At 34.8% G+C, this 17,874-nt stretch overlaps 1 protein-coding gene across 1 annotated transcript; it reads left to right on the top strand.

The window, feature by feature from the left end:
- Window positions 1-447: 447 nt before the first annotated feature.
- Window positions 448-17,460, top strand: LOC120627494. The gene is made up of 3 exons (XM_039895499.1): window positions 448-520; window positions 14,721-14,823; window positions 14,924-17,460. The coding sequence occupies exons 1-3, from the start codon at window positions 512-514 to the stop codon at window positions 16,837-16,839; spliced, it is 2,028 nt and encodes a 675-aa protein (XP_039751433.1). The 5' UTR covers window positions 448-511; the 3' UTR covers window positions 16,840-17,460.
- The last annotated feature ends 414 nt before the right edge of the window (window positions 17,461-17,874 follow it).

The raw sequence follows: 17,874 nt of genomic DNA, 5'->3' as shown, positions 1-17,874 counted from the left end.
TACATATCCGTTTAAACAACTTATGTTCTGTATTGTTGTAGGAATACAATATAAGCACTATTGGGATTTTTTTTTCGAAATAAGAATCAATTTTATTTACCCATTCATGTGAGTGCAACCGTCAATTACACATTTAAAATGTAGTTTACTCAGGATAGTTTAAGTTCTAAAATAAAATAAGTATGTTTTTCATTCTATATATTGAATTGTATATGAGCTACGGGTTCTTTTTATTTTAAAAATAAATTATTATGTAAGTAGTGAGGTGGGCATGCGTTATTACGTAAGTATTTTCATTTGCTACGACAATAGCTCATTGAATTTGCTTACCCGGCGACTCGAGGTCTGCGCCCCTTGCCTCGTGCTTTATGATCGACAGACGCGAAGCAGACGCCGTGAGGAAAACGCGACTCGGTCCGTCTTTACTCCTAGTGAGTTTCACGTGCTAAAACTGTGATTAGCGGCCTTTATCAGTGCTTCCCTGAAATATTGCATGTGACTGAAACTCGAAATGGCTTTGGTATGTTTTTAATTTCAAATATTTCTTATTCATTCAATATTTTTACAGTAAATTAGTGCCTTAAAAATAATTATATTCCCTTGAGAAACTTTTTTTTTTATATTGAGATAATTGTTACACTATTTAGTAAATTATAATATTTGAAAGCAATATATATCAAGGACTGGTTACGATTTATTGTAATATAATATTAACATATCACGTATTAGTACAATTTTCGTATATTAAAAAATAATAAAGGACCATTGCCATACAAAAGAATTAAACGCGTTTGATGCGCTCTTTACTAGAAATAAGAGCGATCGTCTTCACGATGGTATAAACGGGAATATTGTTATCACCTTCTAACTTCAAAAAACTTGCGTGTTTATTTATAGTATTATGCAATAAATTATGTACCTACTTAGGTTTAGTTTCGGTTAGTGTGCCGATAGTAAGTTCTTACTTACGTTCCATTTGAAATCTAATTATCGTCATTTTTTTTAACTTGTGATTAATATATAAATGTAAAAGTGTGGCTGTTTGCTCGTTTGCTAGTTACGTCTCAAACTTGTGCCCGATTAGAGCTCAAAACCCACCGTGACGAAATTTTACACAAAAATAAGCAGACGAAGTACTCCTCCTTTTTTTATTTCGCTGAAGCATCCTGGGCCTCCCATAGATTCCAAATGGATTTCAAAAACAAAGTTTCTTACCTTACTCGTACGAATTAAAAGCAAAACCGATCTGGACAGCACTTACATTGCGTTTGTATCCAAATTCAAATTCAAAATTCATTTATTTCAAGTAGGCCTAGTTTTTAAGCTCTTTTTAAATGTCAAGTCAGTCCCCGGTTTGGAAGGCAGATTCTCCCAAGAAGAGCCGGCAAGAAACTCAGCAGATTGCTCCTTTTCAACATCATTTTACAGTTTAAAATGTTCAGAATTTTTCTATCTTGTGAGAGATGAGCGCGGAGCGGCGTGCTTCCAAGCAGCCTTGTCGTTAAGAATCATCAATCGTAATGTTACCATTTATTAAAGGTGTTTATTCTAGAAACTGACTTAGTAAACTTTTTATGTCGGATTTTCAAACGAACCAAATGCTGAAATAGCGGCGATTTTTATTTAAAACAAGATGACGTCTCGACTTTGCATCGTGAAATGCTGTGATTATGCGTTCTATATTAGCCCTTCATTGCCGAGACCTAATCTAGCAGTAAAAATTAATGAAATGAACAATACTTATACCTACTTTAATCAGGCTTAGTACTACAACAATAGATTGTTCTATACATTTCAACTTTTCAAGGAAATCAAAAAACCCATATTCAAGTTTGCATCCCACAGGCACTTATAGAGTTCATACATTTAATTTTTAATTCCTTTTATAAAATACGTAGGTAAAAAGGACTATCTACTTACTTTTTAAGATCAGAGACATGCTTTGCATAGTAAAGTCAATGTACCCATTCACTTTTCTATAAGTGCACTATGCAGTGATAAAAAATACTGTATATCAGGATAACGAAGGCAATTTAATTTTTTTTTTTATGATGACCCAATCCTGGCTTTAACAAATACCGAGTTAGTTAAATATAATATATAACAATGATTAATAACTATCAGTAGATAGATATGTACATACGAGACATAAAGTCCATGGAAATCGTATGATGAATGATATCGGCATAGACGTCGCGTCGCGTGGGTTCGTTTTTACCTTGGAAATGTCTGCTGGTCATCGACACATAAAACATGTGAAAGTGTTAAAATTTGTTTCCTTCACCCACACAGGTGGATTCACTGTAAATAAAAACTTCATAACGTAGAAGGACACCCAGAGAGTACAGAGGTACCGCACCGTAGGTCAGTCGTAGTCACTATCTAAGTAGAATGTGTTTGAAATGAAATGAAATATTTATTTTGCTAAATATGGGTTAATTATTTGTGTTTAGGATATAAACATATTCTGTTAATACATCAACATGCAGAATTTAGACATTAAGTCATATTAATAATAATCTTATTTGTTATCAATTATATAAAATAATGTTCTGAGATTTATAGTGTCATATTAGATCATTGTATTAGTTATTTAATCGCAATTACAATACTATTAAAATTAAATTTAATTAATTAACATGTCAGAAATGTTTCACAAGTAAGTACTTACTTGTTAAACACATTCTACTTGACGGCGAACTGCGATTGAGCGTCCCGGTGCGATGCGGTATAGAAACCCATACGGTATAGCTTTAATATAGGTAATCATCTTCAATTGCATTACCACTTACCATCAGGTAGGTTAGCTGTTTGTTCCGTCAATTACTAATACCTATATAAAAAAGGCTTACTGGTAGTGCATTAAAAACAAACCAAACTAAGCTGTCCTGTGTGAGAGGAGACATGTAGGTACCCAGCATGGATAGGCTGGTTCTAATCATAATACGGCATAAATGGTGGAGTCACGAATGGACTTGACGTTCCCAAAGTGCGTTAGTAATTTTACTTGATACTATACGTGAAATTTAAATTCGCATTCGCATTCGCATCGTGTGAGGGCAACTAACTTTGTCTGAATTTAGCTTTTTTCTTGTCTCATTAATTAGTAGCCTATAGCAGTGGGCTGGTTCGAAGTGGGTTGACATACAAGTTTAATTATATAAAATTTTAAACAAATTAATTCAAATAACCGAAGTAAAATCCTTACTAATATCCTTATCCTTACTAATCCTTACTAATATTATAAATATCAATGTAAGTTTGTTTGTTACGCTTTCACGTAAAAACTACTTAAGCGATCCTCATGAAACTTTGTACACATATTCTTGGAAGTGTTAGATGTAATTATCCCGACATTAAGCTAGGTTCCTTTGGGAGAGGAGATGAGTGTTTGACGATTTTACACCATAACTCCGACAAATTATAACCGATTTAAATAATTAATGTCAATACTGAATACTTAATTTTTTTTAAATCTACGATTAAATTTAATGCCACATCAAAAAACAAAACAGCTAGTATTAAGATAGATCAATAAATAATGTATTTTGTTGTATATTTTGTAATGTTTACCTACGAAAGAATGGAGAATACATTTCTTGACAGAAAAACTTACCAAACATTTTTGACCAAACAGACTGTAAAATAAAAATACTGCAGTCTTTCTGTCATAGTTAAGATAACGAGGTCGTCTTGTTATTTCGGTTATTTACTCAACATTGCATACTTCTATCGTAAACTATTGCAGTAATAATTCTTTCAAAATATTTAATTATGATTTTGTGATTCTATTTTTCCATATGGTACCTATGTTATGTTGTGTATTTTTGTTTCGCGTAAAACAAATAAGACCTTGTTCGGTCCGGAATCGCATAAAATTAGGCTTAATGTAAATATTATGTCAGGCCTTACCGGCCTTCTCTTACCGGCCCACTACAGAACACGGGTCTCCTAAAACAAAGAGAAAGGTTGAGGCCGCAGTCCACTACGCTGGCGAAGTGCAGATTGGCGGATTCCTCACGTTTTCCTTCACCGTTGAAGCAAGTGATATTTTAATTATTTAAAAAACGCACATAACTAAAAAAGTTAGAGGTGCGTGCTGGGATTCGAACTCGCCCCCCTGAAAATGAAGCCAAAGTCCTAACCACTGTATGCTTTCAATATTACCATATACATAAATTAAAGAGACAATAATAAGTGTCTAAAATACTTCTTTTGCCAATTATGTCTATGTCTATTTTTTACATTTAATGCCTTTTATATTATTGGCAGCTTGTGTTCCGCGGAATATCCCCGAAATTTTACAAACATGGCGATCTTAGACCGTGGGCGTCAAATCGCCCATGGCGCCATACGGTCTGCGCACGATTGGTTCCCACGCCATCCTGGCCCTGTGCCCCGCTTCCCCTTTGCATAATTTGTATATGAAGTTAATAAATAGATGACTCAAAACTTTCACTATCAATAAATATATTGACCTTTTTTTTCGACGGTTTGTGAATAAATACATGTATTTAGTACCGGTTTCCATACCTACTACTCAAGCCTACTAACTACTGTAGACTACTCTATGCGGTATATACTATATCCGGCTTACAAATAAAGGTTCTAAAGGCCATAACTCATTAGCCCTTAAGTTACAATCCATAGAGTATTACTAACGACTGTTCCTGGTTAGTAAGAATAACAGCTTAAACAAACAACGTTATCGAATAATTCTTAAAATTTATGTTGAATGTGTAGTGAAGAGCTACTTGCTGATGTAGAGACCTAAAGCACTAGTAATCAACACGGCACTCATGAAACCTATCTTCTAACAATAGAAGTCTATCTTAGTCTGCTACAATATTTATAGAAAAAGCTTTTATTTATTTATTATTTTATTTATTTATTTTACATCTGGTTAGTACGGCACTTACACTAACTAGATAGAACTAAATAATTTATGGATACCTAATAACTATGAGACTAATGAACGAAATATGACATTAAACATTATAAAAGACATGATATTGGCACTCTGACACTCTGCGAATATTGAAGTAAAGAAAACCTCAGCATGTCGAAATATAGTTAAATTCTGTGCGCTATGTAACCACTGAGCTATTTATTACTTGCTTTTTTCATAGAAATAGCTTTTATAAAAAGCGGTTATAGTTCTGTTTTTAACCTAGTTAATATTATTTTTTAGAGCATCTAATAATTTATCTTCGTCTTGATGTCTTTCACTGTTCTGGCTTAGCTGATCCCTATTTTTAGCTGTCTTAAAAAAAAGAAGAATGTTCAATGTTCACAATTCTCTGTTCCTGCCTCAGAACTCCATAATTATGTTATAAACATACAGATTGAAATGTCATTTGAAGTCCCATAGAAATGTCATTAAATTAGCTTCAGTACCTAGTTTGGTTTAAATCTACTTAGATACCTAAATGGAAGAAATATATATCATCCAAAACGAACTTTCGAATTTTATTTCTAGATCTATATATGCCATTAGGTACTTACATTAAAGTCGTTTCAGAATCTTCGAAGAACCAAGGGGCACATGTAGTAAATTATTTTAAAACCTTGTATAAATATAACGTGTGTGTACTTATGTACACGCATTAGAAGTTTGGCGCAACATGATAAAAATCTTTTCAAAATTTTTATATTCCGCCTTATTCTGCGTTTGTAGAAAAAACTACTATTACAACATAAAAAAGGTATTTATTACATTGAAAGTTTTATTATAACGCATTATCTAGTTATTATCGGACAACCAAGTTTCACTCAACATTAAAATATGAGATTTTTTCACAATTGAATCAATTAAATCACCGGCACTGAGCCCGCAGATTTTGTCAGTTGAAAGTGTACAGTGTCAAACTTTTTTTTGAAAAACTAAAATGTTGACTATACCTAACTTTAGGGTGTCGGATTTTCGTGACGGTGTGCGTGCTCGAAAAAGAGGCGCGTTTGGCAGAAATTTACTCTCATCATTTTTGCCAAACCCCCCAAAAGAAGTATAACTTCAAAAATAAAATAGACATAAAATTGTTTTATGTCTATTAGAAGTTTTGGATGCACTGTGCCCCTACATAGCACCTTAAGACAGAGGCATGATACTCGTACTTCCCGCAGTTATTAGTTGTTCACATTCACAAAAACATTTATATTGACCGTGGCACCTATGGGGTGACACCTAACGGTTGAACAGGTTTGGAGGCTGTATTAAGTCGCTAACAATGGAAGCGGTGCTAGACGAGTTGCCAGACGTTAAAACGATGTTAGGGCAAGTGCACACGAGATACTAATGTCTCTTAGTTTTTTCTTCCTCATCAAATTTGAAAAAAAAGCTCCTACGTGGCTTCATTAAACTTACGGTTCCAAAACACAACAAAAAATAAGTTTTCTTATGGGATCCATAACACAGCGTGTAGTTCAGCAACTACGTGATAAAATAAATAATGAAGTGAACTGTAGAGTTACCGATACAGCTTAATAAGTAGCGAAACTTCAAATATGACAATAACTCGAACGACCGATGGACGTTCAAGTCCCGGGTGTTGAAGTGGCATCATCATCATCATAGGAAAATGTAGCGTTGGTAGAACCCTCACCAGATAGACTAGAGAAAAGAGTTTAAGTGACTCGATTATCGTAAGCGGTCACAATTACCTGAGGCTTCTTCGGTTAGGGTGATGATAATGGAAATCGGGTAACAGCTTCCCCCCACTTCACCATCCGACCAGATTTATTAGGTTAGTCGTGTTGCGGAGCCTTTTTTACATTCAATGGCTAAAATTAATCTCAGAAGAAGCTTACTGAGTAGGTAATTGTAATAGATGTACCAAAACTCAAAGTATTTCGGTAGTACGTAAACTCCTAAAATGTTCAGCTCTTGCTATGTTCACTTTGAAGGTTCACAGGTTTTAGAAGTTGGTAATTCCTCATAACCCTATATTTTGCCAAGGCAGTTGAGCTTACCAAAACATGTGGCCAAATATGGCATCGTTAATTTTTAAAACTCTCTATAAATATAAATAAACATTAGTATAAGAATGTAACCGATATGTATTGTGTGACAAGTGAGACTGTAGTGTTTGTAGGGTAAAATGATACATTCATTCTTACCAACGTTTTCACCTGAGTACGTGCGCAGTACACATGATCAGTGTGTTCATTGCCAGTAAAACTAGGCGATCGGGTTAACCACAATAGCTTATAAAATTAGAAATTGAAAGTTAGGACCAGGCCCAAGTAAATATTTGCGGAACGTGACCACTGTGGACCACTTAGTATTAACTATGTTGAATGAACATTAACCTAAAACTCTTAGCAACTAATGTATACTTTGGCAGCAGAAGCCCTCTGTTGGATGAACGAAGATTGTTAAGTTCTATGACCATTCAGTTCAGAGCGCGGACATGCGAGATGATTAAACTATTGTAATCCGCGTTTGTTTCGGCTATGTCCCTGTTTATGAGTTTGTTAAAAGCAGTTATTTCACTCACGTGCATCGGAGAGCACGTTAAACCATCGGTTCCTAATAAGTATTATCACTAACATTTATTAATAATATATGATTGGTGCCCACAGTGGAGTGATATATGGTCGACGTTGATATCACTATCTTTATAAATAGAGAGCCGAGTGCTGCTAAATGAGGTTGAAAGAACGGAAAACTATTAATAATCTTTGAAGTTCTTCACTTCTTCTTATAATCGACATTAACATATCTCAACGCTCGAACTGAAATCGAATCCGATCATGTCACTCTCTAAACGTCATATTGCTGAGCCAGGCATCGGGTTTTAGAGTATAGAGCTACGATACTGTTGTGGGTACATAGTAAAGTCCATACATCATAAAATTAATTACCATAATGAGCATTTACTTAATCATAACCGAAATACACTAGACAGAACTACCAAGTATGAGTTATAGATACGTACCTACAATTTCGGACTAACTTTCTTTTTCTTATCATGTAACCGTCCGATTATGAACGCTTTTATTTTAGGTGAACATGCAAACTGAGAATTTTATAGTTAAAGAGTAGGTTATTTTTATTATTTTTTCACGTTCTTAGATTAAGTAACATTTAGTAATTGTTCTAATTCAGCATCATTAACAACCCATTAGTGGCCCACTACAGGTCTTCTCTAAGAATTAGAAGGGTTAAGGGCGTAGTCCATCACGCTGGCCAAGTTCGGTCTGGTGAATTTACACGCCTTTGGGAACTCTCAGGCGTGCCGGTTTACTAACGTTGTTTTCGCTTCACCGTTAAAGCAAGTGATATTTAATTGTTTACAACGTAAAATAGCTCAGTAATTTCAGAGGTTCGAACTGGGCTCCTCGAAAGTAAAGCCGATGTCCTAAAGGCTAAGGTACTCTTGTATATAAAAGTCTAAATTAATTGACAAGGTGAAAAGGGCAGCACTAATTAATGTGTAAAATATAATTGGCCCCAATCGATTGCGCGGGGTAAAAAACGTTGCCTCAAGTCAGCCAATGGAGCGGTGGAGGTTTGAATTAGAATTCGGCTTCGGTCGGTCACAACTTCCATTAACAAAAACAAATAGCTATCATTTAGCTAAGTTACATTTTAGTTCACTTACCAACAAGAACAATATATATTTTTTTAATCGATGAAGTTCTCATTTATGTGTCAGATATGCATATGGAAAGAGAAAGGAAAATTTTCAAAATATATTTAATGTACAGGAATCGTGTCGCTACCTTCAGTTTTATTATAACTATAGATTATTCGCGTAGATTAACAAGAAAATAATTCACCTGTATTGACATCGCATATGTAAGTATAATAATAATTAATTAACGTAACAGTCACATTTTTAGTCCCATGTCTTTCCTATCGGCTCATTTTTATTATGATTACCTACCTAACTTTATTATAGGCATAGATTCGTATTTGACTAAAAGACATTTGCGTAATTCATTCACACTTTCAACAATACTGCCGAAAATGTGGGAAAACTTCCAATCCTTCTATATTGGCTACACTGATGGCCCGAACGTGCCTTACATTGGTGTGTTTACATTAATTCGATTTTTAATGTTACTTTATATAATCTGAATCAAATTAAGTAAAGGAGACAATCGTTTTTGTATGGGGAATAGGTCCACCACAAATTGTGAGGTATATTATTGAATCGCACGTTGATTGGTTCGATATGATCTCTATATTACAATGGTATGATTACCCTTACTTCGTCTTCGTCTGGAGTACTGAGAAGTCGACACGAAGCAATGTGAACCTAAAAACCTTACTAGTGATTTTCTAGTAAGCAGGTAGGTCCCGTAGGACTATATATTTAATTTTTTTTTCTAATAAATACGTGAAAACGTGTAAAATCATTCAAGACTCAGTACAATTTGAAAACAAACGTTAAGATGTCCGACTGACAAGTGATAGTTACATAGACACTATTTCTTTCTATCTCTTTTTCTTTAAATGTGTATTTAAAGCCGATATTTTTCAACACAATATTTAGTTTTCAAATTGTGAATACGCTACGATACATGTTTTTTTAGGATATTAATATGACATTGACAAAATCAAAATAATAATAAACGCCAAAAAAATCAGTATTAATTTTTTAATGAATTTGTGGTTTCGGGTGGATTTTTAAATTGTTTACTTTTTTTTAATATAATATAATATGATTAATGAACACTACCATTGCTACAAACCGTCTGCTTTATGTGTGAAAAATAAACGCACATTTTTTAACATCTTTTTCGGGTCGTGTTAAATATTTTTTAAGGCCATCAACCATTTTCATATCTTTATTTACACGTGACAGTCTTCGAAAAGTGCGTGTTGCGAGGGAAGACTTATGGTTCCGAAATGTGGTGGCCGACTATGGGTCTCATAAGAAGGCTCTTCATACAGTGGGCGATGGAAAGAGCTATGCTCGTACCTCTAGGCGATCGAATCAAGAATGAGGAGATCCGTACATAGCTCAACAAGTCTACAGGTAGGAGAACCGATGGAAGTTGCGATCCTAAGTCGCTAAAATGGCAACCTCGCTTAACGCAACGTTGGTAGGCCTCGGGGACCCACCAGCGGTATATTAGCGGTTGAAAATAACAGCCATATATCAATCAGGTTAGGCCGCTACCATCTTAGACTGCAACATAACTTGGTGAAACAAAGTATGACGAAGAGCTATGGAACCAGACCAAAGCCCTCTCCACTTTTCCACTGCAAATACTATGTTAACAATTACATTCACGGCGTACCTACCTTACATACCACCAAAATGCAAACATTTAAAGCTATTCAATGATATAAGAGTGAAAGGACAGCATAGGGGCAAATGGCATGCAAAACGCCATACACCTATTCCCGTCATGTAACGTCCCTGCTAGCTATGCGAATCACGCGCAGCTTTCACTACACTCGCAAATGTATCCTGGTAATCTACGTTGCAGTCGCATTTCTTGTGAATTCCAGTCTACAATTCTATTTACTAATTACTCTTCAACTATAATATCATCAGTTTGATTAATATCCCACCGCTGCACACAGCTACAGCATCCTATCTTACCATCAACATCAGGTGCCTTCTTCTTGATTTCCAAATAGGTATGACCGGTCTATTATACCTACTGTCGGACCATTTCTCCATTGTCACACAGACTTGTTTTTCCAATAATTTTGCCTTCCAGAATCAATCTCGGAAGCTTGTATTGGGTGTACAAGCTTCCGAGGTGCTTTCGTAGGTGGCCCATAAAACGCAACCTTCCATTCTAATTTGTATTACGGTTGGTATTTGGCTCCTTGACATACATGACCTACAAAATTTAAAGTGTCATACTTTAAATTTTTTTCTTGTACGTGATAATAATATAATATATATAATAATTATATATATATGATAATTGTTCCTTCTTTAAAACCCAACTTTCGTACATTTAAGAGAGTAGACTAGACATAACACTTGAGAACTGTACTCGTACTCGTAGGTACAATTGGCCAAGCTAAGCGGTTTGTAAAAACAGTTTTCCAATTTTGAATTTAATTTCTTTTCTATTCAAATTTTCTACCTAATAGCATACACCAAATAAATAAATTCTTAAAGGGATTAAGAATCTCACTCAAATTTGGCCGGTTTTTTTTGTATTGAAGTTGGCTAATGGTATCCCATAACGGGGCAATTATCGCCTTGCATTCCGTCGTAAGCGACGGATTGCGCGTGTATGTAATAAATAAATAGGAGATTTCGGAGATTGCATGCAATCTTGCTTGACGTTTCTACCCGCAGTAAAGCTTTTAGTGACAAAGCTCGTCTGGGGAAGTACTACCGTAACGCTGATTTCTGCCGCCAAGAAGCAGCATGCTGTTCCGTCGTTTGATAACGTATCTTCGTCAGACTTGCGATTGCATCTAAATCCGCTAAATCTCGCGATCTTTGGTATCAAATGTTCCTTGTGCATAAAATAAAATTACAATAGTGACGTTTGACTGCAAAGATCGCAAGATTAACGCCTATTGCAACTTGCAAGCCTGTCGTGGGATACGTTGTCGACATGGCGATCTAAAGGGCGTGGTTGACGATGTTGTTACAGGCATAATAAGGCTTAATACTAACGCCTCAGGTTGTTGGACAAAGGCCGACACTTTGAAGGGAACCTATATCTTGCCTGCCTTGCAAAGTTTTAAGTTACCATAAGGGGGTCATCTGATTTATCCGTCAATTATTACTACTTATAAAAAAAAAGAACACTCTCGTTAATCTACCGAACTACTAGCGAAAGTTACTGACCCAAGTTACTTGCACAAACTACTGGTGCAACCTTCGTGCACATGCTAGGTACTGGCACAAGTGTACAAGCAATTTGCACCTGACACTTGCTATTAGTATGAGTTACTGGGGCATTATAATTGCACGAGTTTTCTGTGATGCCACAGACAGTTACAAACGAGTCATGGAAATCGATTGCAGCAACCAATTGCACGTGTGTGGATTGCAGTTTCAAAGCTATGGATCGCTTGTGAATGGACCTTAAGAAGACCTGAAAACTGGTACTTCATGATCGATTATGTGGCACTAATAATTAAATGTAAATAATTAATATTTGTACTTATGTTTTATCCGAATCATTACACGCCAGTTATTTCATTTTCGGCAAGGATCAAAAAGTTAATGAAGCAGATTCGAATTCGTGATAAGTAAATTTTAGGGTTCCACACCGAAATGGTAAAACCCTTGTGCCGAAACATTGCCAGTTTGACGCAAATTACAGTGTCCCACGGTTTCACGAGCATTTAAATTGGATCCTAACGTAATGTTAAACAAGTCTTCCTCAAGAACTGGGCTATCAAATGCAAATAGCAAATAATTCAGACTGGAGTAGAGTTTAGTGCATTCAAATAAAATAAACAAATTCTTCTATGAATTGAGGACCCAATAATTTTGGCAGCAATGGAAATGCATGCCTATTCTGTGAAAATTTTAACTTTATTCTTATTATGGTTCATAAGATACAGCCGATAACGATATCATGTAATTTGACAGAAATCAATTTGATCATCTAAATCAGGTTTTAATTTTTTTTTTAAATGACTTTTTTTTTATTGTTTTTTCTTGCAGTACATTGATTTGGGAATAATTTCCCATAATCTTTTAAGTATGTTTATTAGGGTTTTACGCGGCGGTAGAATAATACTTATTATTACATAATCAAACTAAATAACTTTTTAGATATACTGTACGGACTAGGCTGACTGTATCTACTGATCCGTAAGTGTTGCCAGTATTGCATTATGGCTTCGAAATGTTGTCGCTAACTATTGGCCTCATCTTCGAAGTCCCAGGGTTATTCCGCGGGTGATGGAGAGAGCTATTCTCGAAGTATCTTATCGTGATCAAATTAGGAATTAGGAGATACGCATAAGAACTAGAGCTACCAACAACTCAGTCGCGAAACTGAAGTGGCAAAGGGCGGGAAAGATTAAAAAGGTACCTAAGTACCTACTGTAAAATTTTGCTTAAAAATTAATTTTAATTATTATCTTAAGGGCCGAAAGTAGATAATTAATTACTGTCTTTGTGTTAATATAAATTATGGAGTTACATTCCCTTATTATACCTACGCCTTTTAGTAAAACAAGTTACACCCAGCGTAGTATTACTTAAAAGCAAGATTGAAGGAACAATGAATAAAAGTAGGTAATTATCCTTTGTACCTCAGGCCGCTACTCGTTAACACACATTTCCAACCACTATACACGAACCAATATCTACATTTTTCCATATAAGAGATCGAGGTCATGCATTTCGCATACATAAACAAGGAGGATGGTTATAATATAAAATTAGCTCGTCGCTCTTCCTGCCAAGCCGCCCGGTATTTTAACGAGCGACTTGCGTGCCCAAAAAAGTACTTGCCAATCCACCATCGCTCTAATTGCACGAAAACTGCAGCGATTATATAACCGACGATATTTATAATTAAAAGCATATTTAAAGGATATAGCAAAGGTATTGTGCATACACAAATTATCTTATTGATGTACATAGGAAGGATTAATTTAAATACGTTAAGATATTTAGGTTACCTACTTAAATTGTACAACTTAATAATGAGGAGTTGGATTTGGTGGACACTACAATATTTTTAGGAATAACTTTAGATGCTAAGCTTCAATGGGGCCCACATATAAATAATTTAGCGAACAGACTTAGTTCTGCAGCATACGCGGTAAAAAAGATTCGTCATATGAAAAACATATAAACTGCTAGGCTTGTTTATTTTAGTTATTTTCACAGCATTATGTCCTATGGCATTTTATTATGGGGTAATGCTGCTGATATAGATTCTATTTTCGTCCTGCAGAAAAGGGCTGTTCGTGCGATATATAAAATGGGCCCAAGAGAGTCATTAAGGGATAAATTTAAAGAAGTTAAAATAATGACGGTGCATAGTCAGTACATATATGAAAATTTAATTTTTGTCCATTAAAATATATCAAAATTTAAAAAGAAAATGCACTGTAACAATATAAATATTAGAAGCAAAAATAAACTCTTTGTTGCAGTTTACTAGGCTACACAAAATTGCAAATTCATTCAAGGGCAATTGTATATTATTTTATAACAAATTACCAAATGAAATCTTTGAGTTGTCTCTCAATAAGTTCAAAGTTTATATAAAACGTAAGCTTACAGAAAAGTCATATTATAACATTGAGGATTATTTAAACGATAAAAAAGCTTGGGTGTGAATTTCTCTAGCTTCATAGCTTAATTTAAATTTACTGGAAGATGGTGATAACAAAAAAATAAATTTACCCGGCTAAGTTTGTTGTGGGCTCTTCTTAGACCAGGGCGCGTTTGGAACCCTCGTAGCTTTAGATTTAAGTTGGCGAACGAAGTTATCACCATCCCGTTACAATTATGTAAACAAATATGTATGAACGCTTCATAAGTGCCTGTGATAGGCCTACATGAATAAAGAAATTTTGAATTTGAATTTGAATTTTAATTTAAATTAATTAAGTTAAAATAGAGAATTGAGAGAGAGACAGAGAGAGAGTTTGAGAAGAGAACTGAGAAGAAAGAGAAAATATATGGATCGTAACATCCAAATTGTATACTATATAAATATAGACCGTACCTCAATAATGTACGTATACATTTTAGGCATTATTACTAATGACCTACTACAAAATATAAAAGATTACTGATTGACACTTTTATTTGCAGGGAAAGAATAGTAAGCTGTTGTGTGGCCTTCTGATTTGCTTAATAAATTCAGCAAGCCCGACATCCGATGCAGGGAAACCAAAACTGACTACAAATACAGCTTGTAAGTATACCTAAATTTTTTTTCTTTCCACTCTCAAAGATAAAAGGAAATTATTAAATATGTATATTTATCCTAATATTTTATTTTTTTTGTATTTCAGATGAAGGAAAGTCAAATCCAAACAATTTTGCCACTATATTTTCACCCCGGATGGACTTTGATCAATGGAAACCGTTGACTGGACGCGGAGATCCTTTACGTAATGATCCGACTTATGATTACGAACCACCTGTGCTAGAAAAAGTACATTATTGGGCAGATGATAGCCGCATCGAAAGAGAAAAAAATTCAGAACGAAAGTCCGAAGTTTTAGTGCTTGGAATTTCTTCTCGGAAACCTAGTGTTGCCTCCAGACCACCTATGCCACCAAGAAGGCATACGAGACCACCTACATTTCCATCGCAATATGAAGATTTCTCTTATAAGTTTGGGAATAATTTCCCAATGACTATTCTGGTGCCGCCACCACCGCCTCCGCCTGGACATAACCCATCTTTATTTGTTATTTCCCAAGAAAAAGTGTTGATTCCTACACCTCCTTCTAGATTAGAAAATGTTGATGTAACTGCAATTACAAGAGACACTACAACAGTTCCAGAACTTGTCACATCGTATGCCCTGCAAGAAGCTAATCTTGTATATGAAGCTTCAACAACCAAACAGAACTGGTTCCACGATTACAATAAAACAACAAATTTCCCAAATAATACTGTAAGCAGCGATTACGCGGGGTGGGGTCCAACAACACCTTTTGAAGACGTTAATGATTCACACAATATGATATCATACAAAGATCACCATAACATTGAATTCACTAAAGAACCTCTTTTTTACTACAAACCTATGCTTTCGGAAGCCCCACCTCCCCCTCGCGCACCCACAAGTTCTTTAATTCTATCCACATTTCTACCTACTGCTTTACCTCCAACACAAAGCAATACTGAAGAGACATGGCCATCTAGAGAAACGACTCTAGAAACAACAACGGAAACTACAAACTATTACACAGAAACAACTACGGAAAAAATAATCACTGAAACGGTACCTTCCACTCCAAGACCGTTGCTTAAACCTAAACCGAATATGATAGACATGTTGGGTTCAATGATTTCCATGCCAATGGTTACAGATCCGGATAGACCGGAAGATAATTTATATGCTCATGCATCTGACACTATACAAATATTCAAGGAACCTTCAACAGAAGATTTAGCCAACTTAGAAATTATGCAAACTATGCAACCTCCTCCAGTTAAATTCCCAGAAAATACTACGCCACACCTGATTGGTAAATTTAATGTAAAACCACATGATTTAAATAATATGCTCCACGAGAAACCTGTGATGCATACGCATGATCCCTATCTTCACATGCGTTATACTACCCCAATGTCTGCTACCGTAGCTCCGTCCCAGGCTGACATTCGGTCTACAACTGAAGCACAATTATTACCCACCTACTTAATCATACAAGGACATTCAAAAGTTAAAACCTATGGATCCAAACCAAAAATAAGTGGCACTATTACTAACGAAATTCCTCATCCTAATGAAACAACTGAAGTAAAGCACTTACATCCAATTAAGGATAAACACGCAAAAAAATCTGATAAAACAAATAAGAATAGAGAGGCCAGGACACAAAATTTAAGATCATTGCTGGATAACGGTTTAGGATCAATAGAAATACAAGAGACTGATGTAGGTATAAAGTACGATGTGAGTGATGGAAGTGAGGTGCCGGTAGAAATATACAGAAAAGGTATTGTTGATAATGATGAAAATAATTATTCTAAAAGCAACATCAAAGAAAATCGTAATAAGAGGCAAATAGACCTAGACACTATACTGTCTTTTGATGAAGATTCGTTGGAAGATCTTGTTTACAATTTTTTTAATAATAAAAAGAATGAAACAGGAATGAGTGGACTAATAGCTCAAGCTATAGCTGATAGTTCAAAGTCTATAGAAAATATTGAAAATGACAATGATCAAGAAGAAAATACAAATAGATAAATATTTTCTATAACAACCCATAGCATCAATTAACACCAATTTTAGACATGGAATTACATTATAGATATACCCACTTATCATCTCTTTATTATGACACCCATTTATTGAGATACTGACAGAAATATCATTCAACGACTGCATTGCATCTGCAAAAAACAACAAGTTTTTTTTTATTATCCAATGTCACAAAAATTTGCAAGTACAAGAGTGCTTGTGTTACATATATAATCAACGCTATGGATACAAAACATTCTGAGAGTCCTGGGACGGACAAACGTCTATTGCCCTAATGCTAGCACGCATTTCACCTCCTTTTCGTCAATGTGCACTGATCTTAATTAGTCGCTCGAACCATAAGATGGATAGACGTTAGATAGAGATCAGTATCATTACCTGAATGCAAGGTAAAGTTTCCCTATATGAAAGCATTAGGATGAAGAATGACAGAGTGAATTGGAAACGGAGAGTCATCGCATTACAACACTGAGAAGACCACGAGATTTCACTGTCAATAGTTAAACGAATCATTTACGAAGAAGACCTACCTACATTAAAAATGAATAGGTAGGTAACCAAAAATTTTCTGTTTCTTCATACCAATATAGTCTTATATCTCATGAGGACCAATTGTAATTGTTGATCAATAATTGAATTTTATTTATATAAAACTACATTATATTGAAATATGATACTATATTTTATAGTATTTTAAGTTTCAATTCATGAACAGTTAATTATTCTTTAACGATCATATTATGTAGCTACACAAAAAATAATTAAAATTTGTGAAAACTTTACACGATTTGTTCTACGGCAAATTACCTACCATATTGATGGTAAATACTCGGTGTAAACATCTGTCATGAAAACAATACTCAAGCTTATACAAAATCAACATTAGTCAAACGGTCTTTGTGAGATAGAAAACGATACCTAGAGATCAAGATATTATAGTTATTTATATTTTTATACTTATGTATAAATTAAAGTATAACATTCCCACCGTTACAAATGTATCCAATGAACATTTAAACA

The sequence above is a fragment of the Pararge aegeria genome, chromosome 11 (genome assembly GCF_905163445.1).
Source record: "Pararge aegeria chromosome 11, ilParAegt1.1, whole genome shotgun sequence".
NCBI classification, from domain to species: domain Eukaryota; kingdom Metazoa; phylum Arthropoda; class Insecta; order Lepidoptera; family Nymphalidae; genus Pararge; species Pararge aegeria.
Note: the sequence above shows the minus strand (reverse complement) of the source record. Positions and strands in the feature narration are given on the sequence as shown.